Source organism: Narcine bancroftii, chromosome 3 (assembly GCF_036971445.1).
Source record: "Narcine bancroftii isolate sNarBan1 chromosome 3, sNarBan1.hap1, whole genome shotgun sequence".
In the NCBI taxonomy this organism is placed as follows: Eukaryota; Metazoa; Chordata; class Chondrichthyes; order Torpediniformes; family Narcinidae; genus Narcine; species Narcine bancroftii.
The window spans coordinates 257,758,233-257,781,106 of record NC_091471.1 but is presented as its reverse complement, the minus strand read 5'-3'; the positions used below and the strand labels follow the sequence as shown (position 1 = coordinate 257,781,106).

The 22,874-nt window shown below is 44.5% G+C and overlaps 1 protein-coding gene across 1 annotated transcript in view; it reads right to left on the bottom strand.

Annotated features, from left to right (window-relative positions):
- Positions 1–22,874, bottom strand: part of LOC138758571 (protein Niban 1-like) — a 105,242-nt gene that overhangs the window by 26,595 nt on the left and 55,773 nt on the right. Inside the window, exons 7-11 of the mRNA XM_069927695.1 lie at positions 14,911–15,073; positions 13,241–13,428; positions 12,214–12,375; positions 10,683–10,799; positions 9,795–9,902 (exon numbers count right to left, since the gene is read on the bottom strand). Of these exons, the coding sequence (XP_069783796.1) occupies positions 9,795–9,902; positions 10,683–10,799; positions 12,214–12,375; positions 13,241–13,428; positions 14,911–15,073 (738 nt within the window). The remainder of the gene's footprint in view (positions 1–9,794; positions 9,903–10,682; positions 10,800–12,213; positions 12,376–13,240; positions 13,429–14,910; positions 15,074–22,874) is intronic.

Below are 22,874 nucleotides of genomic sequence, written 5' to 3'. Positions count from 1 at the left end.
TCACTCAGAGGGTGGTGGATCTACTGGAAGAAGTAGTTGCAGCCGGGTCAGTTCTGTCATTTAAGAGGAGGCCAGATGACTACATGGATGTGAGGGGTTGGAGGGTTATGGGCATGGGAGTGGGTAGGTGGAATTAGAGGAGTTTCACATAAATGGGTGCGGACTAGAAGGGCCTCTTCTTGTTAAAGGCTGTGGTTTCAAAACAATTTGAATTTGAAAACACCATTGCACTCCTAGAATTCTTTCGACAGGTCCAGATATTTTATCTCCTTTGCTCTTTCTGCCTCAGGAATAACAGCTGACACATCTTGACTTTTGCTAATCCATTTCGTAAGGAAGAAACCTCCTTATTACAGATCTCTTTTAACTCATGATAAAGATCCATTGCTCCTTTTTCTGAAACCACTGAAGTGAGATAATCATCAACGTAAATGATATTCCTGATGATGTTTATAGCTTGAGAATTAAATTGCTCTTCAGCACATTTTCTGAGAGTAAAATTTGCACAACTTGGTGACGAAGTTGCTCCAAATAAATGAACTGTTATTCTGTATTCAATCATATATTTATTGTAATCGCCATTAGGCCACCATAAAAAATGTAGAAAATCATGATCTTCTGATGGTACTTTTACTTGATGAAACATTACTTCAATATCTGCAGCAGTTACAATAGGCTCTTTACAAAATCTTATCAGAACACCCATTAAAGTACTGGTTAAGTCTAGACCTTGTAAAAGTTGAGAATTCAATGAAATTCCTTGAGATGATGCTCCACAATCAAATACTGCACATAGTTTTTCCTTTTGTGGATGTATAACTCCAATAATGAGATAAATACCATTTTCTACCATCTTTACATTCCTTGGTTATCATATCTGACATGACAGTGGTACATTCCAAATGAAGGAAGGATTTCTCTTGAATTTTCTCTGCAAATTCAGCATATGCTGCTCTGCAATTATTTTGTTATCTGGCCTACAAATTTCTATTTTCCTCAAAGGTAATGCTATACAGTAATGATCATTAACATGTTTAACAGAATTTGAAACTAAATCCAGAAACTGTTTATCCTCCTTTGAAGGTTCTTGAAAATCTGTGAGACATTCAGGAAAATCAATTTTAAACTGTTGGTCCTATTGGTCATTAAGTTTGACAACTGAAATTCTGTTGACATTTACATTCAATGACTCCTGATCATTATTCACTTTTCCTCCTAATGGTCCGTTAATTGTCCATCCAAGCAATGTTCTCATGGCATAAGGTCATAATTTTGACTCCTTATTACTTCTAGAGGTTCGAGAGCCTTTGGTACATCTATTCCAATTAACATCTTGATCTTAGCATTAATGTTAGGGAAACAAATGTCCTTTAAATATACACTTGGAAAATTGCAAAATTTGTTGCTATTCAATCTAGCAATCTGTAAACCTGAAACAATATAAGTTTCAATGTTCATCATTTATTGTCATCAATAAGATCTGTGATCTTTTCCCATGAAGATTGTTTATTCATTAATTCTACAGTACAAAATGATGCAGTACCTCCTGGATCAAGAAATGCGTAGGTCTTCAGTATGAAGCTTCCCTTTTTAGCTTTAATCTGTACAGAAACTATTAGGGAGGCCTTTGTCTCTGGCTGAACTGTAGCTGAAGCATTCTCTCTAACTGTGTCTTTAGTCTTGGATTCAGATTGTTTGACTCCCTTCTCAACTTTACTTTGTTGAGTATGCAGTAATTTAGGATGCTTTAAACTGCATCTATCACAACTGAGTTGCTTATTACAAGTTTTGGAGATGTGTCCTTTACACAAGCAACCAAAACATATTCTATTCTTCCTTAAAAAGGTTAATTTTTTGTCATACGACTTTTTCTCCAATCGTGAACATCTTTCTAAAGCGTGCTCATTTTGCAATCCAAACAGGTTTCCTGAGCAGTCTGACCTTCCTTTTCCTTTGTTTCCTTGTTCTTTCTTGTGCTTGTATCTGACACATCAGTAACAAATACACTTCCCTTTGGTTTCTATTGAGACAATGATTTGGACTTCTTTACATCTTTAGGAATTATTGAAGTATTCTTAATATTTCAAAATACTGGTACAGTGTTAACATGCACATGCCATTCCAAAAATTGTACAGCATCCTCAAAAGCAATGTCCCTTTCAGGAAGAATCTTAATCTCTGCAGCTTTGGTTCCTCAGCTTATAAGGTAATTTATTGACAATAATCGAAAATTCAGGTCTTGAAAATGTCCACCACTTCCCAAGGTGTTACAACATCCTCTCAGAAAGAGTGCATAAGCTTGTAGACCCTTTGCATAATGATGCTGCAATAATTCTTTTGCCCTTTTAAAACCTTGGTCTGGATTCATATATTGGCAACTTTTGCCTAACTCCTTCACCTGTCCTTCATTATACTGTTCCAGGTAATACAGACCATCTTTGGCGTTTCAAAGTTTGAAGGATTTCATAAACATCAAATATGGCAATGGATCTCCTCTAAAAATTAGGATTTCCTTCTGAGGTAAACTGTATGAACCTTGTTGCTGCGCTAACAAAACATTGTTTTTCTATGAGTGGTACTATTGTGACGATACGCTGCGGTATGTCACTCAGCCAACAGGTGGCCTGGAGACACGGCACCCGGCCTAATGACATCCAACCACCAGGTGGGCCCAGAGGGCCCATTGTATAAAGCCAAGGACCCAACTGTGTGCTCTCTCTCTCTCTCTCTCTCTGGGATCACTGCAAGCATAGCTAGCACCCAACTAGATCTTTATGTGGGTGGAATAAAGATGTGTTGCCCCAAATAGTTTTGTCCCTGTGTTTTCCTTTGGTGCAATGGCTTACGACTGCTTATCTTGTGAATGGAGCAAACGGATTTTGAACTGGTGCCATAGGAGAAGGACCTTGAGTTTAAGTGATGGCATTCATGGGGATACTCAGTATGTAAGTGATGGCTCTGGTGGAGGTCCTTGACTGGTTCTTCAGCAATACGAAGAGACATCAACGGATGTATGATCAGAGGGAGTCACGTGATGGAGTAGTGGCTGGTCGGGTGGAAACAGCCCTCTCCAGAGAAAAGAAAACAAAAGTGTGAAAAAACAGAACTCAATAAACATAAAATACAGGAAGAGAAAGATAAAGTTACAGAGAAGAGACAGAAGATGGCTCCTAAAAGAGAACAAGTAAGAATAACAGAGAAAAGGGAAGAAGAAAAATCACTGGAGAAGAAAAAATAAGGCCTTACCTGCAGGCTGGAGCAGAGAGCCACTGGAGGAGTGGTGCCCTCCCAACCGGCGGACTTCAAAAAAGACTCTCAGAGCCAAGTAGAGGTGCACAACTGGACATGCGCAAAGAGTTGTGCATGTGCAGTGCGCAAGTAAAAGAAAAGAAAAGGTTAACACCGACAGGAGGGGGACTCAGCTGAGGAGCAGCCAGCTGCAGAGTGGCCAGCTGAGAGACGCCCAGTATCTGGGCATTCGGTTGGGGGAAGTAAAGAAGAAAGAATAAAAGAAGAATAGTGAGAAAGAGAATGAAGGGCGGGAAGAGGATGAGCGGCAAAGGGGCGACCGGCAGGGGGACGACCTGCGGCAGGAGACCCAGCAGCAGGTCAACCTGCAGCGGGAGGCCCAATAACGGGTCGACCTGCAGCAGGATGCCCAACAACAGGAGACACACCAGCTGGAGGCCCAGCAAGGATACAGAAGCAGCTCACCAGAGAAGGATGATACACAGATACAGAGAAGAGAAGAAGATAACACAGACATAGATACAGACAAAGAAGAAGAGGAAGAAGACCTAGAATTTCAAAGGAAAGAAGGTAAAATAGAAGGACTGTTTAGATAAAGTCTTTTTTGAAAAACAAATGAGATAATTAAAAGAATGGCTATCATTAGAATTTAGTTCAATCAAAAGAAAAAGGAAAAGAGCTGAAGACAGAATGCAAAGTTTAGAGTTGGTCATGACTGAAATAGGGAAAAGAGTAGAAAATGCGGAGGAACGAGAAGCTGCTGTAGAAATGGAGATAAATGATTTAAGAGGGAAGTTGGAAGAGAGCAAAAAAAAATTAAAGAGACACAAGATTTATTGTCACAAAAAATTGACGTATTGGAAAACTACAGTAGGCGAAACAACACAAAAATACTGGGCCTGAAAGAAGGCAAAGAAGGGTCATATACGAAGGAATTTATAAAAGGATGGATCCCAAAGGTGCTGGGAATAACAGACACACATGAAGAAATAGAAATCAAAAGGGCGAATAGAGCACTAGTACCGAAACTGCCACCATATCAAAAACCAAGATCCATATTGGTAAAATTTCTAAGATATATGACAAGAGAAAACATACTGGAGCAGGCAAGAAAGAAGGTTAGAGAAGACAATAAGCCATTGTAATATAAGGGACAAAAAATATTTTTTTACCCGGACATAAGCTTTGAACTTTTAAAGAAGAGGAAGGAATTCAGCACGGCAAAAACAATCTTATGGAAGAAAGGGTATAACTTTATATTAAGACATCCAGCGGTACTCAAAGTATTCATTCCTGGGGAACGGAATAGACTGTTCGCAGACCCAAAGAAAGCCCAAGAATTTGCTGAACATTTGCAGGACAGGAGGAGGAGTGACAAGAAGGAAGAAAATATACAAAAATATGTAAAAATAGAAAATAAAGATAATGTATATATAAAGATTTAAAGATGGGTAAGAGAAGGGGAAGAAGGGAAAAAAGAGAGAGAGCTTTGTTATAAGTATAGGAAAATAGTGTTCTTGGGGGGGGTTGGGGGTGGAAGAATAAAGGTCACTGCAAAATCGGTTGACGCTTGCTAGTAAGTTTCCAAATCGAATGGAAAGGGAAGTTGTGGTTGCTGTCAAGGGACAAGGGCAATCCAAGGAGGGGAGGTTCATTTGGGGTTAAAGGGTTATTGCTTGTGGGGATTGTTGGGGTATTTCATGTCTTAAATGCATTGTCATATATTGAGATTAAAAAGGAAAACTTAAAAAACTAATTGAAAAAAGGGATGGAGGTGGTGAAGAGGCAGAAAAGAAGTGAAAATAATGATATAAGATGGCCACGTTGGACCAAATGACTATAAACATTAACGGAATATATAACCAAGTTTAAGTGTATCCCATTGGGAAAAAAAAATCACATATAATTTAAAAGACAAAGTTATAATGATTGGGGAAAGCATATATGGAACATAACAGAAAGAGCAGGCCTCGGACCACCACCACCTAAAATGATAAGATAAACACAATCAGATTTAATGTGAATAAGTACATGATAAGTTTTTTTTGTTTGTATTCCTTTTGTATAAAGATATTGTTTTATTGTATTTTATATGTCCAATATTTACTGTTTTTGGAGGGGAGTGGGAAGGGGGAAGGGAGTGATGGGGAAAAAAAAGAGAAAATGTCCCTGTGAATATTTAAAGCGATGCATTTGTAAATATATTGGTTGATATGTGATAAAGAATTATAAAAAAACCCAGTTGAGTATGATCAATACGCATGGTTGAACATTTTTGAAATAACCTCCTTTCAGGAAGATCCTTATATTGAGCAATCTGAAGAGATTGAATGTCGCTAGTTCTTTCTGTAGGATTGGTCATTGACATTTGAGCACTCGCAGAGCCACCTGTGGCTCCGTGCTCGAGTCCACTCGATTCTTGTGGCTGCGGTACCCATTGATCTGCTGGAAGGTTAGGTGCTAGCCCTTTGGATACTTCTGAGTGATAGATCTTGCAGAAGACTGGCCATATTCATAGCATGTTGTTCCTCAAGATCTGGCTTTTCTTTTATTCATTCAATAATCTTGTTTGTTCTTCACTCGCCATTTGTAACTCCAGTTGCTGATTCTTCGCTTCAGCTTCCATATCTTCCAGATCATGTCTTTTCTCCAACCACTCGCATTGTGCACAGACAGTAGCCAAGTCTGCTTGCACCTTAGTATGTACAGCCAATGTGCTTGAAGCACGTGAAGCTGGACTTGCTCTAGATGCCTTTGAAGACTTTGAAGATCTTCCTACACTCATAACCTTGGAAATACTATCCAGAGGATTCACTTCTGAACATTGAGGAACCACTGGTTGAGCCTTCATCTTCAACATTTCGCTTGGTACAGCACCAGTGGGGATTTGCAACATACGTTCATCTGGTCCAGTTCCACTAACCACTAAGTCAGCAAATGAGGTCTGCAGGGCCTTAACAGAGTCTTCTTCTTGCTTGGTAGTTGAAACCGCTTCTTCACTGGTGGCTGGCCCAACTCACAATCAGACAGTTCTTTGAGAGGAGCTGCTTGCTCGAGCTCTCTAGCCTGATGAGATTCTTCATACTGCAGCCTGTCTTCTATTCGCTTCTTTTGGTTCTTGGGTACAGACTGGCATATCAAGTGTTTATAGAATACAGAATCTGGGTTTCCTGCCAATTCTGGCTGCTAGCAGTTCTTATCTCATTCCCAAGGTCACAGGTGTCTTTCAATCAGACATTCTCAGTTTGAATTTTAAACTGCACAATCAGACTTACATAGTTGAGAGACATTGTCTCAAAGAAAACTGCATCTTGATTTTAAATCTGGTTGTAAATTAAATTCTCTCAGGCAAATTTCTACAATTCTTAACTTTTTTTTCCAAAGTTCACAATTTCTTTGAATAATAATATAGATGATACTTTCCAATCTTTCGAATTTCCCAATTTCAAACCATGTCATCTTTACAGAAACATTCGAGCCTATATTCTGAATTACTATCTTATTTCAATAAACCAAACTTTGTATTTGCAGCTGTAAGTAGCTTTAATTTGTTGATAAAAATGGATAAACTTTTTGCACAACTTCGCATCAAGATTTTCATACGATGAGTAAGCAAAGCATTCAGCTATATTTAAAGACATAACAATATAAAACTATAATAAGAGATGATTAAGAGGAAATAAGATGATCAGAATTGATTAAGACGAATTCAAAGAAAAGTATTTTGAGCTCACGTACATTGAAGGGTTCTTCAAAGAATAAGAACAAGCTTCCTGTATGTTCCTCGGATATTACAACATATGATGTCATAGTAACTATGGTAACATTACCAACAATTCTTACTTAAAGGGAGAGTCATAAAATTAACTACAAATCAAAAACACAAAATTTGAATCTTTACTTCATTGACCTCCAGAGCTTAAGTACAGTGCCTTTGATAGAGAAATGTTACCTTTATACCTGTGAATTCAGTACTTTTGTTACTTCCTGGAAGAAAGGCAACAGCGGCACCTGTCCTACATTTCAGAATTTACAAAAGACATTGAACACATAGCCAGCAAATCCAACGTGGTGGCCGATGCCCTATCCCATCCAGCTATCTTGGCAGTGCACGACCATAACCCTGGCATCGACTACGCAGCCCTGGCTGACGCAGAGCAAGCATTCCGGTGTACCAGATAGTGCTCACCGGCTTACAACTGGAGAATATCCAGGTTGTCCCCAGCAATCACACACTGCTCTGTGACACCTCGATGGGTAAACCTCACCCTGTCATTCCAGGTGCATGGAAGAGGCGGGTTTTTGACTCGGTCCACAACTTGGCTCATCCCACCATCAGGACTACAGTCAAAACGGTGGTGAACAGGTATGTCTGGGGCGGCCTCTGCAAAGAGGTCGCCCTGTGGGCAAGGACGTACTCAGTGCCAGTCGTCCAAACTTCAGATTCATATCAAAGCTCCACAGACAATTGAGCCAGCACATCACCACTTCAGCCACGTGCACATTGACATTGTGGGGCCTTGACCCGTCTCCAGAGGCGCACGTTACCTTCTCACAATGATTGACCGGATGACCAGGTGGCCAGAGGCAGTGCCACTATCAGAGGTTTCCACAGAAGCATCTGCACAGGCCTTACTCAACACTTGGGTAGCGCATTTCACGCTTCCTAAACACCTTACGTCGGACAGGGGACCCAATTCACTTCCATCTATGGACTGCCTTAACCCACGCCCTGGGACCCAACTCCTCCACCACTACAGAGTTTCACCCACAGGCCAACGGGTTGGTAGAGAGGTTCCACAGACTCCTTAAGGCAGCCTTAATGGCACGGTTTACTGGACCTAACTGGGCCAACAACTCCCTTGGGTCCTGTTAGGCATCCACACCACACCCATGGAGGGCCTCGAGGCATCCTCTGCTGAGTTAGTCTATGGCGCTCCCATAGTTATACCGGGCAGATTCGTGATGGCCCCTGAGGACTTAGAGGAGCACCCGGCGACCACGTTGTCCTAATAATGTGTGCTTAGGCACCCTGGACCCTGCTAAACCTAGACCCCACATCCAACCCTGCACTTACGTCCCAAAGAAGTTTACTGACTGTAAATACATGTTTGTTCAGCACAGGGCTCACCGGCCACCTCTTCAGCGGCCTTACGAGGGGCCACACCGTGTTCTCAGACACAACGGCTCCACCTGTGTTTTGGACATTGGCGGCAGGGAAGAGACTTTCACACTCGATCGGTTGAAACCAGCCTTCTTGGACTTTGACCAGCCCATCATTCACCCGACCCCACGGTGCAGGAGTCGGCCTCTTAAAAACAGTGCCCCGATCGCCGGTTCTGGCGGGAGGGCTCGTGTAGCAGCCTGTGGCCCAAAGCATGGGCCGACACAGGAAATGGCCATTGAATGCAGCAACGACAAAGCGTCGTGCGGGCTGAAACGCCCGTTTTCATAGGCCCTGGCAGAGCGGTGAAACTGGCCAATGATCGCCGATGGATTGCATGGGGGCCAATTGGGGCCGAGGCATCCGAAGTAACCAATCGGCAGCTGGCCTGCCCAAACCACTGCACGGCCAACAATAAAAGGCAGAGCCGTCACTGAATAAAATCAGTGTTGAATACACTCCACTGGTTTGTGTGTCTTCCTTCTCCTGAGGATTCAAGTTACCAAGAGCTGTATAACCAAGAGCTGTAACTTAGCTGTAGCCATAACGACCTCACGACAGTCACATAATAAAACATTAAAGATGTAACATGCATTATTAACTTTTTTCTGCTTCAGAGCAAATAAAGTGTTATTGTCAGTGCCTAACAATTGAAGAAAGAGAAGCAATAGCGAGTTCCTTCAAAGTCACCGAGTTTCCGTGGATTCGCCTCCAGCCCCCCCACAGCCTCTGCAGCTGCACAGCCTACTGTTCGATCCATCAGCCGCCCGAGCTCCAGATCCGAACCTCCAACACAACCAGGAAGCCTTCAGCACCCAAGTCCCTTCTGGAACCCTCTTGCACCCTCTCAAATCCTGGCTCCTGTACCTGATTCCCATGAGTCAGTCTCCTGCAGCCCATGTGGGGCCCCCCCACAACGCGTCACCTGAAGCCTGTGTGGGTCCCTCAGCCGCTGCTGAGCCTATTGCTGATCCACTGCCATGGTCATCGTCCTGCCAGGTCATCTCCCTTGCTTCTTCTCAATGAGGGGGTGGGGGTGTGTGTTAGACATACAATATTCCAGCACAGCCCACGATGTGGTGCTGACCTTTGTAAAACCTACACTGCATGAATCTAATCCTTCCCAACCTCACACCCAACACCCTCCAATTTTCTTACATGTATCTGAGTCTTTGTATTAACCAGCCTTCACCTCCACCCCTGGCATTTCCAGAGACCCACTACTCTCTATTTAAAAACACTTAGCCCTGACGCCTCCCCTAATCTTTCCTCCACTTGCCTTAAACAGATGTCCTCTGGTATTTACTACTGTTGCCCCCAGGTAAACGATGTCTGTCCATCCAATCTACACCCCTCAGAATCTCCTATCCCTCTCACTCACCGGTTTGCAGGAAGGTTCCAGAGTCTTCAGGACAAAGGGAAGGACAAGTTCCAGAAGGACATCTCGAACAAACTGGCGCCCGGCCGCATTGCTGTCCGAGTCAAGCTTCTAGGGTGAGAAGAACCACAAGCCAGTTACTTAATCTCCGTGGGAGCAGATCCTCAGAGACAGGGCTACCACTTCGTCCTCGCGCAGAGAGACAAGACTGGAAGGTTTGCTCAGTGTTTTCTTCTGATCACTCACACTCAGACCATTACACGTCTCTCACATGCACCCTGTACTGCACGTGCCTCATCCCTTCATCTCGCATGGTTATACACGTGAGGACACTGTACAGATCCACTAAAATTCTTACCTGCTGCAGCCTCACAGGTATGTTATATACCCAGCTACCATAGTATCAATTACTGCCAGCCCTATGTTCTCACCCCTGCCTCTTGCCCTCTCAAGCAGTGTTTCCAACTCCTCACTTCACTTTCAGAGAATGCTTGACACATTCCACCCTGCTCATTTACACATCTCTCATTCTCATTAGCAACATTCCCCTAGTTCTTACATGGTGTGTTACACATCCCTCTTGCTTGGTGATCGTTACACCTCTCGCACACTCAGTTTGTCCTTAATCTCCCCTGTTTGTTACACTGTTCACACTCAGTGTGCCCACTTCTCATTCTCACTGTGACATGGCTTTCATACACATTCCTTGTGTGCACAGCCCTGTTCCCCCACTGTATTCCCTTCTCCCCCTCTCTGCCTCTTTCTCTCCCCTTCTCCTCTCTTCTCTCCATCCCTTCACCTTTCTTGCTCTCTCACCCCTCTCTCCCTCTCCCCTCTTTTCACTCACTCTCCCTTCCCCTCTCTCTCTCTCTGCTTTTCTGTAAGATGTACCTTCAGTACAAGGACTCGGGTTTTATCGAGGTGATGGCCGCTTTCTGCAGGGAGTCCAGCGGCTGGTTGCATGGAAGTGAGCATCTGCTGAAAGGTGTACACCGCATCCTCCATCAACTGGAAGAAGAGCAAGAGAGGAGGTAACAACACTGAGTGCTTGGTGGATGATCATAATTCACGTCAAAACGGCAACAGAAGCAGCAATGAGACCAGTCACATCGGCAACTCCTGGCTTTGTCACTGGTTTTACCCTCTGCACCTGCAGGAAGATCACCGGAGGACAGACCACAGCTGGCCGGCTGTCAATCAGCCGACCTGAATAGTCCTAACTCCACCCGGCCGGCTGTCAATCAACTGCCTGGGAAATAATCCTAAGCCGGCCCCTCCCGAGCAAGTCACTCAGGAGTCACCAGTAGCAGAAACTTTTAACTGAATAAAGCCTGTGGTACAGTCTTCCTCGAGTTTTGTGTCTGTTTATTGCTTGTGACTGTTTATTGCTGCAGCCGTGCATCACACTTATATCGAGATATATGATTATTGCCCTCAGCTCTGTTCAGACAAGAGGACGGATGGTGCGGTGAGCCCAATGGCCCACTTCTCGGATGTCTGCTCTAATCACTCCCTCTCTCTCTGCTCCTTTTCAAGAGCCCCATCACGATGTTGTTATCCAATTCTTAACTGAAAGCCAACTTTGCTTTTGCAAACAGTACTTTTACAATCACTGAATTCCAGGTAACAGCTCTCCGTGTGAAAAATAACCTCCAAGCTGGTTCTCTCTCCTCTATTTAACTCTGTTTCTGTCATTGGACTTGTTCCCTTATCAAAGCATTGGGAAACTTCTTTTAACTCTCCCTTTAGCTTTCCAAACTCCAAGGAGATACAAGATTCTTCTGTTAACTGTAAGACTGAATGAGCAAACTCAATGTAGAAAGGAACCCATCAACGAGCTCCTCTCAGGTGCGTATGTGTGTGAATGTATGTTTGTGTGGGGTGTGTATGTCTGTGTGCATGTGTGTTTAGGTGTGGATCTGTGGGTGTAGGGGATATGTGTGTGTGTGTGTGTGTGTGTGTGTGTGTGTGTGTGTGTGTGTGTGTGTGTGTGTGTGTGTGAGTGCGCGTGAGTGTGGGGGGTCTGTACATGTATGTGTGTGTGTGGGTGTGTCTGTGTGGGTATGAGTGTCTCTGTGTGTGTGTCTGTGTCTGTGTGTGTATCTGTGTGTAGTATGCATGTGTGGGGTGTGTATGTATGTGTGGCATGTGTATGTCTGTGTGAATGTGTGTGGGGGTGAGTGTGCATGTGTGTATGGGTGCAAGTCTGTGTGCAGGGGATGTGTGCATGTGTGTGAGTGTGGGGGTTGTGTGCATGCATGTGTGAGAGTGTGTATGGGTCTGTGTGTGTGTGTGTATGCACATGCATGTGGGTGTGTCTCTGTGTGTGTCTGTAGTTGTGTGTGTGTGTGTGTGTGTGTGTGTGTGTGTGTGTGTGTGTGTGTGTGTGTGTGTGTTTCCCATGGCTGGTGAAGGATGGCACCTGATGGGTAATGTGTTGAGCTCGCTGCATCAGAAAGTGTGCACCACAGAAGGTGAACCGAGGCCCAACTTCACTCAGGTACCGTTCCAGCTCTTCTGTCTTCTTGTAGCAGTGATGCATCTGGGCTGCATGACGTAGTGAAACCAGGATTTGGCTGCAAACCTGTGGGAAAGGGAAGTGAGAAGGTTCAATGAGAGTTGGACTGAACAGGAAAGGCTCCTTGGCCAAACGGTCTTTCAGCATGGAAAGATTAGAAGTACAAGAGTCTTCGCAGAACAGAACACAAGGACTGTGAGGTGAAATGGGAGCTGGATTTAATCCAGATAAGTGTGAGGTGATACTTTGGCGGGCGGGAGGGGGTGGGGTCAAATCTAAGAGGAAGGTTTACAGTAAATGGTAGGAGCATTGATGTGTAGCGGGAACTTGGGGTGCACATCCAGAGTTCTCTGAAAGTGGTAACATGACAAAACAGAGTGATAAAGAAGATGTGTGGCTGCCTTCATCAGTCAGGGCAACGAGAGGAAATGGCAGGGAATCAAATCGCAGCATCACAAATATAGTTCAGCCACAGAACAGGAAGGATGTGGAGTCTTTGGAGTGGGTGCAGAAGAACTTCACTGGGATGTGGCCCGGATTGGAGAGTTTGAGCGATGGGGAGATGTTGGACAAACTTGGGGTGTTTACTCTGGAGCATTGGAGATGAGGGAGCGACCTGATAGAACATTTAGAAAAGGACAAAAGGTATAGATGGGGGAAGTAGTATTTTCCCAGGGTGAAAATGTCAAATACAATGGAAGCAATCAAGAAAATCTGTGGATGCTGGTGTCTAGCCAGTGAATTATGTACCTAGTCATGTGTCTCAGTGACATCAAAATCACGGGAATGGACCCTAGACTCCAGGGGCAGAAGTCATCCAGTGATCTGTGAGCCAGTAACTCAGCTCAATCCCTGGACACTAAAATCCTGTTTCTGCTCGGTAAATCCACAGGAACATCCCAATGGAAGGGTAGGAGGAAGGGAGGTCTACCTCAGCCAGCGAAGAGCCATCTCCTGCACTCTTCACCTTGTCGATCACTTCACTGACTTCCTCTGAGAAGAGTCGTCGGGTCTCTGCCAAGAGAGTCTTCATGGAGCCTGCCACTGCCTCCTGCACTGATCCGAGCTGCGGCTGGACATGCTCTTGGCAGGAACACCTCACTCGCCCCTCCAGTGAAGCTGCGATGGAGAATAGTAGTCACTGACCCCAGTCCAGTGCTCCATTCCAGACCCCCTTCTTGAACCCCCACACCCGATTCCAGCCATTTCCCCATTCCCAGCTCTGCCCCATCTCTCAGCATCACCAGAATCCTAGCCTTGCCCCATTCCTGGTTGGATTCTGATCACAACCGATCCTTTCCTACCTTTCTATTCCATTACTTGGAATGTTGCTTGGATTCAGAGACTGTTGGCCAGAAAGACTCTGTATACACACACCACATCACCCCAACCCTGGGATACTTGGTACTGACATACTCTCTCTATGACCACCTCCCTGAGACTCCCTGGTTCCCACTCTCAAGGGCCGTGCAATCTAACCTGTCAACAAGATCTGATGAACATTCAACCCCACCCCCCACCCCCCAACTGACCTGTCCAAGGTTTATTCCCATATTACCATGTGCTTTGATGGGGAGGAGATGGATCATCTGATTTGGACATTATCTCTGTCCTAGGCTGGGACACATCTCACCATCTGTTCAAGAGAGATCTGAAACTCTCTGCCAAAGCCCTGTGTTTCCAGGCTGGACACTAGGGGATTTAGTTCAGAGAGTGGATCAGGGATACAGATAATGGTCAGGAAATGGCCGCGCAAGTTCCAGTGTTTTCATTCTTCGGGGTGGGGTCAGATCTGAGGTCTGTGTACGAGGAGAGGTCCCTGACCTGGATGGGTGCCACACCGGGGGTCACATGATCTGGGTGGGGTCAGACCCAGGAGTCTATGACCTGGTCAGACCCAGTCTCCATGACCTGGGTGGGAATCAAACCCAGTACTCTATAACCTAGGTGGGATCAGATCCAGGGGTCCGTGACCTGGGTGGGGTTAGACCCAGGGGTTCATGTAAGAGTTGGGGTCAAACCCAATCTCTGTGATCTGGGTGGGGGTCAGACTCAGGTCCATAACCTGGGTGGGATCAGATCCAAGGGACCAACCGGGGTGGGGGGGGGGTCAGACCTAAGGGTCCGTATGAATAGGGGTCAGACCTGGTCTCTGTAACCTGGGTAGGGGTCAGACCCTGTCTTTGTGACCTGGGTGGAGGTCAGACCCAAGGGTCCATGTACGAGTAGGGGTCAGACCCAGGGATCAGTGACCAGGGTGGGGTCAGACCCTGTCTTTGTGACCTGGGTGGAGGTCAGACCCAAGGGTCCATGTACGAGTAGGGGTCAGACCCAGGGATCAGTGACCAGGGTGGGGTCAGACCCTGTCTTTGTGACCTGGGTGGGGGTCAGACCCAAGGGTCCATGTTCAAGTAGGGGTCAGACCTGGTCTCTGTGACCTGAGTAGGGGTCAGACTCAGGGGTCCATGTACGAGTAGGTGTCAGACCCTGTCTCCATAACCTGGATGGGGGTCAGACCAAGGGTCTGTGTATGAGGAGGGGCCAGACTCGGGTTTGTCTACATTTGATCTCCGCCCTCCGTTCACTCAAGGTGCTGGCTACCTCGGATCTTCTCCATGATCTGTTTCTTGGTGGTGAGGATTTGGTTGAAGTCAGGACGGATGGTCCTCTCCAGTCGCTGCTTCTGCTCCTCGTTCTCCATGAGCAGGGTCTGGAACTTCTCTGACACATGGCTCTCCACAACTGCATACATCTCGCCCAGCATCTGTGGGACAGATTCCACCAGAGGAACAATGTTAATTTGAATATAGAGCACCATCAGGCCATTTGGCCCACCTGGTCGATGCTGGTTCCCTCTCTTCATCAAAATCATTTAGCATACAATTTCCTATCCATCTCCCACCTTCCTCCCTCTGTGAGTTTCACACACTACTAAAGGCCAGGGATATGGGATTTAATCCATTCTGATACAAGGGATCCAGGTATGACCTCTGCAAGGCCATCAGTGATGTCAAGAGGCAGTAGTGAACCAGATTCAAGCCCCGATGAACCTCTGGACACCAGGCGCATGTGGCAGGACCTGAACATCATCAAGGGCAACTATGCAAAACCAGGTAGGATAACAGGTAACAGCTCACCCCTCCCTGACGTGCTGGATGCACTCTACGCTCACTTCAAGCAGGAAGCCACGTACCCCGCCTTCCTCAGGCACATCCACACTGCTGCAGACATCAGATGGCCATTGCAGCGAGCGAACCCAGGGAAAGCAACAGAGGTGTCCCCTGCACATGTCCTCGGAGCCTATGCAGAAGTCTGGCAGGAGTGTTCACAGGCCCCTTCAACCAAGGAGATGATTGTGGACTTCAGGTGGAAGTCAGGAGAACATGACCCAGTCCTCATTGAAGGGTTAGCTGTGGAGGGGGTCAAGAACTTCAAATTCCTGGGTGTCAACATCTCTGTAGATCTGTCCTGGAGTCTCCATGTCGATGCAATCACGAAGAGTTTGAAGAGATTCGGTATGTTACCGAAGACTCACTAAAACATCTACGTGTACCATGGAGAGCATTCTGGCTGGAATGGAGGCGTCAACATTCAGGACAAAAATAAACTCCAGAGGCTTGTTAACTCAGCCTGCAACATCACAGGCACCAGACTTCACTCCATTGAGGACATCTACACGAGGCAGTGCCTATTTTCAAGCACTCCACCATTCAGGCCCTGCCCTCTTCACTCTGCTACAATCAGGAAAAAGGTACAGGAGCTAGAAGGCAAGCACTCAGGGGCACAGGGACAGCTTCTTCCCCTCCACCATCAGATTCATGAATGATCAATGAACCAAAGAGACTGCCTGACTTTGATGGTTTATTTTTCTTGCATTATTTTTATTTATTTTTCTAAGGTGATTTACTTGAATGTTTGCACTGTAATACTGCCACAAAACACATTCATGACAATTGATTCTCATTCTGATGTGGGCTGAATTCAATGCAGATAAGTGTGAGGTATAACATTTTGGTAGGGCTAATCATAATGGTGGGGCATCGAAGAGTGCAGTAGAACAGAAGGATCAAGGAATAATGGTACTTCGTTCCCTGAAGGTGAAGTCACATGTGGAAAGGGTGGTGAAGAAAGCTTATATACCATATACGTAATTGGCCTTTATAAATCAGAGCATTGAATCTAGGAGCTGGGATATTATGTTAAAATTGTACAAGGCCAAATTTGGAGTATTATGTACAGTTTTGGTTACCAAAATATAGGAAAGATATCAACAATTTGGAGAGAGTGCAGAGAAGATTTACTAGGATGTTGCTGGAGTTACAGTGCCTAAGTTAGGGAAAGGTTAAATAAATTAGGGCTTTAGTCTTTGGAGCGTAGAAGGCTGAGAGGGGATTTGATTGAGGTCTTTAAAATTATTAGGGCTATAGATGGAGTGGACGTGGAGAGGCTTTTTTCCTTTAAGAAAGGGGGTGATATAAATAAGAGGACATGAGCTGAGAGTTGGGGGGGGGGGGCAAAGTTTAGAGGAAACATGAGGGGGGAACTTCTTTACTCAGAGAGTGGTGGAACGAGCTTCCAGATGATATGGCGGAGGCAGGCATGAAATTAGCATTTAAAGAGGAGTTGGATACGTATATGGGCGGGAAAGGAGTGGAGGGTTACAGGTAGAATGTAGGTCAGTGGGGGTAGGTGGGAGAAAGTGTTTTGCATGGCCTGTTTCTGTGCTGTAATTGTTATATGATTATATGGAAGTACCCGCCTGCCTACATCAAGAAGGCCTCTGCCATCCTGGTGTTGAAGAATGTAAACGGCTCTCACATCCTCCATTGCGAAATGCTTTGAGAGGCTGCTCACGGCTCACCACTATCTCCGCCACCCTCAGCCCAACTCCAGTTCACCTCCCACTGAAACAAGTCAGAGGAGTCACGTGATGGAGTAGTGCCCGGTAGGAGAATACCAGCCCTCTCTAGAAAAGAAGAAAAAAAGTGAAGGAAAAGCAAAGCCCCAGATACACAGAACACAACAAATAAAAGATAAAAGTGTGGAGAAAAGAAAGAAAATGGCACCCAAGAAATAAAAACCAAAAACAATGGGAAAAAAAGAAGGAAAGACACCGGAAGAGAAAGGAGAAGGCCTTACCTGCACGAAGAAGCAGGGACCCGCCGTGGACAGAAGAGCCCGCTCCCCGAGGTTAGTGGAGACCCCGCAGGGTCGCGACCTCCCGACTGCGGGACTGCAAAAATAGCTCACTGAGCTAAACAGAGGTGTGCAATGCGCACAACAAGGAAAAGGAGAACACCGACGGGAGGGGGGACCAGCTGTGGAGTGAACCTACACAGCACGAACAGCTGAGGGATGCCTGACAGCAGGGCTCCCAGCTGGAAGAAAAGGAAAGCAACGGAAAAGGGAGGGATGAGAAAGAAAAACAGAAGCAGGAGGCCCAACAGATAACTAGCCCAGAAGAAGACCAACATCAAGAAGCCATGAAAAAAAAACCCAACAAACTGAGACAAGCAGCTCAACAAGAAAGTCAAAAGAGACACAGATACAAGGAAGAGAAATAGAAGACACAAACCCAAGAGCAGACACAGAAGAAGAAGAAGAAGAACACCAAGCTCTCTGCACTGAGGAATAGAAGGTAAAATAGATGGACAGTACATAGATATAAAAAAAATTTCAAGAACAAATGAAAGCATTAAAAGAATCGTTGACACTAGAATTTAATGAAATGAAAAGAAAAATGAAAAGTACAGAAGAAAAAGTGAGTAGAATAGAGCTGGTCGTAGCAGATGTGGGGAAAAGATTAGAAAATGTGGAAGAATGTGTAATGGTAGAAATGGAAGTGAACGACTTAAAAAGAAAATTGGAAGAAAGTGACAAAAAAGTTAAAGAAACACAAGAGTTGTTAGCTCAGAAGATGGATATAATGGAAAACTATAGTAGGCAAAACAATATAAAGATAGTGGGCCTTAAGGAAGATGAAGAAGGCAAAGATATGAAAGAATTTATAAAAGAGTGGATTGCAAAAGTCCTGGGAATGCCAGAAATGCAGGAAGGAATGGAAATAGAAAGGACACACAGATCACTAGCCCCGAAACCACAGTCACAACAAAAACCAAGATCTGCTTTAGTAGAAATTCTGAGATACACGACAAGAGAAAATATATTGGAGAAGGCAATGAATAAAATTAGAGAAGACAAAAAACCACTGGAGTACAAAAGTCAAAAATTTTTTTTCTACCCAGTCATAAATTTTGAGCTCGTAAAGAAGAGGAAGGAGTTTAACGCAGCAAAATCGATCCTATGAAAAAAAGGCTATAAATTTATGTTAAGATATCCAGCGGTGCTTAAAATAGTTATCCTGGTGCAGCAAAACAGACTGTTCTCGGATCCGGAGAAAGCACGAGAATTTGCAGAACGTCTGCAGGACAGAAAGAGAGATGTAACAAGAACAAATAATGATGACAAACTACATATAAAGAAGTAAAAATAATGTATGTAAGAACTAAAGGAAGGAAGAAAATGGAAGTAAGGGAGAAGGGGGTAAAAAAAAGAAAAAGAGAAGAAAAGAGGGGGAGCTTGTTTTAATGTGAAGATAAAAGTCTTTTCTGGAGGGGGTTGGGTGGGAGAGAATAACAGTCACTGCGAAATCAGTTGACACTTGCGAACGGGTTCGCAGTCCAAATGGAGAGGGGAGTTGTGGTTGCCCGGCAGGAGACAAGAGGCGACTCAGAGAGGTGGGGGGAGGGACACTTGGGGTTAAGGGAATTTTAGATGTGGGAGAGGTTGAAGTATTTTATGTTTTAGAAGTGTTGTCATACATTGAGTTCAAAAAAGAAAAACTGAGAAATGAAAATGGGGAAAAGGGGAAAGGTGGTGGTGAGGAAGTGGAAATGAGGTGTAAACAGAGTATGAGATGGCCATGTTGAACTATATGACTATAAATATTAACGGAATACATAACCAAATCAAAAGGAAGAGGCTATTAAATTTACTGAAAAAAGAAAAAAATAGATATAGCATTCGTGCAGGAAACACATCTAACTGAAGTGGAACATAATAAATTAAGGAGAGACTGGGTAGGGCACGTAACGGCAGCATCATATAACTCAAAAGCCAGAGATGTAGCTATATTAATCAATAAAAATGTACCAATCAAAATAGAAGAGGAAATAATAGATCCAGCAGGGAGATATGTAATGATAAATTGTCAGATATATTCAGAACTGGAATTTGGTCAATATATATGCACCTAATGAAGAGGATCAAAAGTTTATGCAAGATATTCTTTTGAAGATTGTAGATACGCAGGGGAATATATTGATAGGAGGGGACTTTAACCTTAATTTGGACTCAAATATGGATAAAACTGGACAAAAGACTAGCAAAAAGAACAAAGTAGCCACTGAAACAAGTCCACAGCAGGTGCCTCCTCCCTATTATTTATCAATTGCAGCTCCATTCTCCACTGAACAAACTTAGCCCCAAATGCAAGATCTTGGAGTCAGCCCCTTTCTGCGAGTGGATCCCACAGGCCACAATCAGTGAGGATTGGTGACAGAACTTCATCTGCTATCATTCTCAACACTGGGGTCCCCACAGGCTCTACTACGCTCCCCATACACCCATGGCCAAACGCCGTTCCAACGCAAGCAGGCAGCATCTCGAACACCGAGTCAGGGTACAAAGGGAAGGCCACCATAAGGAGCATAGTAGCAGAAATAGGCCATTCAGCCCATCATATCTGCCCTGTCATTCATCATAAGCTGATCTATTTTCCCACTCAGCCCCACTGCCCGGCCTTCTCCCCGTAACCTTTGATACCCTGGCTAATCAAGAACCTATCAATCTCTGCCTAAATATACCCAATGACCAGGCCTCCACACCTCCTGTAGCAACAAATTCCACAGATTTACCACCCTCTGGCTGAAGAAATTCCTCCCATCTCTGTTCTAAGTGAACATCTTCTATCCTGAAGTTGTGCCCTCTTGTCCTACACTCTCCCACCGTGGGAAACAACCTTTCTACATCTACTCTGTCCACGACTTTAAACATTCAAAATATTTCAATGAGAATCCCTCCCTTGTCTCTCTGCAAGACAAACCTGGAAAGCTAGACTGTAGCTCTGGACTGCTTTATATACAAGGTCACTGGGATGACCCCTGGTGACCTAGTGGTGAATGACATATCACCACAGCATCTATGGTGCTAAGGTGAAGATAGTGAAATTATGTGGCCTTTGCTCCATATCAACGAACCTCTTTCTCTGTCACTCTGCAATTTTGCATCTGCATACAATGCATGGGTGTGCACCTTGACTGCTTGAAAAACAAACTCTCTCACCTTAAAACATTCCTATCATGTACCGTCTTATAATATACCCTGTGTTGAGAATGATAGCAGATGAAGTTCTCTCACCAATCCTCACTGATTGTGGTCTGTGGGATCCACTCGCAGAAAGGGGCTGACTCCAAGATCTCGCATTTGGGGCTAAGTTTGTGGACTTGTTTCAGTGGCTACTTTGTTCTTTTTGCTAGTCTTTTCTCCTAAATTCCAACGAACACAGGCCAAGAGCTGTCAAATACTCCTCATATGATAACCCTTTTATTCCCAGAATCATCCTTGTGAATCTCCTCTGAAACTTCTCCAACGTCAGCACATTGTTTCTTAAACTGCTTACAATCCTCCATGTGAGGTCTCCCCAAGGCCTTATAAAGCCTCAACATCACATCCCTGCTCTTAGATTCTATTCCTCTTGAAATGAAGGCCAGAATTGTATTTGTCTTCTTCACCACCGACTCAACCAGCAAATATACCTTCAGACTTTGGGAAAAGGGTGATGCCCACTTCCCTGGCTGCATCTGTGGTGATATGTCATTACACCACTAGGTCACCAGGGGTCATCCCAGTGACCTTGTATATAAAGCAGTCCAGAGCTACAGTCTAGCCTTCCAGGTTCGTCTTGCAGAGAGACAAGACCTCTTAGTGCACATATTAGTTTATTAAAACTGTCTTAGACTCACACTGCTGGTGTGGCTATTGTCAGTACAATTTAATAAACTAATATGTATACTAAGTGGTCTTGTCTCTCTGCAAGACAAACATGGAAAGCTAGACTGTAGCTCTGGACTGCTTTATATACAAGGTCACTGGGATGACCCCTGGTGACCTAGTGGTGAATGACATATCACCACAGCATCTATGGTGCTGAGGTGAAGATAGTGAAATTATGTGGCCTTTGCTCCATATCAACGAACCTCTTTCTCTGTCACTCTGCAATTTTGCATCTGCATACAATGCATGGGTGTGCACCTTGACTGCTTGAAAAACAAACTCTCTCACCTTAAAACATTCCTATCATCTACCATCTTATAATATACCCTGCAACCTATTTTTGTGATTTCCTGACATATTTTAAGTCTCCTTCAAGAAGACAAAACCACAAAGTACAACATGTCATTAAAATTTATTTCCTGCTTCGCACTTGGTCTCTTCCTTGCTGATCTTGGTGCTGTCAGTGACAAACACAGTGAAAAGTTTCACCAGGATATTGCAACCATGGTATCAGGGCAACTGGAATCCATCAATGCTGGGCAACTATTGTTGGACACTGACAGGAGAGGCATCAGATGCTGAGTACAAATGAAAATCATAGGCAAATAATTTTTCAAACTAACAGAGTGTGTCAGCATCATTAAAATTTTTTCAAAAAGCAAACTGTTTGAAACAATTTGTTGTTCAGTGTTATCACACTTCCCACATTATGACTGTGAACATATTTGTAAATTGTCTGGGATGTTCAGAGCTCTAGAAATGTAAAACTAGTTTTTATCTTAGTTCTTTGAGGTGAAGGCAGCGATAACAATCGTAGATAACCAGCTTTGGTCAGTCTAACATGAGGTCATCTCCCTGAACTCTCTCTGACTATACTGCCTGATCTGCCTGCTTCAAATTTCCAACAAACAGCATTGCTGATCTATTTAAAAAAAAATGAAAAATAGACTTTATTCCCAATAAATTATTTACAAAAGGAAACCTGTTCAAGGACTCTTCCCACCCTTCATTTCAAACCCATACATTTCCACCACTGTACATTATTAAATTTGTTTCTGTTACCACCACCTTGTCGTTACTGACCCTTCTGTTGTTTGAGGGGCTTCCCTAGGTCTCAGCTTCTCACTGCCCAGTTACGGAGGGACTCTAGACCACCTATTCTCAACAGGGGTTATACACCCAGCGGTGGGGAGGGGGGTGCGGGTGCAGGGAATTGGGCACAGCACATCTAAGGGGGGGGGCATACAGACTAAAAGCATAAAATATTTTTTATGTAGTCGGTAGGAGAGAAGTACTGGAGAAACCAACTTAACGACTGCTCCACAGGAAGGAAGACCAAAGCTCTCTAAGGGATCACAGCCAGCAAAAAGGTTGGGACTGGCTGATCGAGACTGCAGGTCTCTCAATGAGACAGCTGCAAATCCATTGATTGGAATGTCCCATCATCTCTGCCACTTAAAACCAACTCTTTTTCTCACTTCCCCAGACCCAAGGAACAGTCATTACTGACC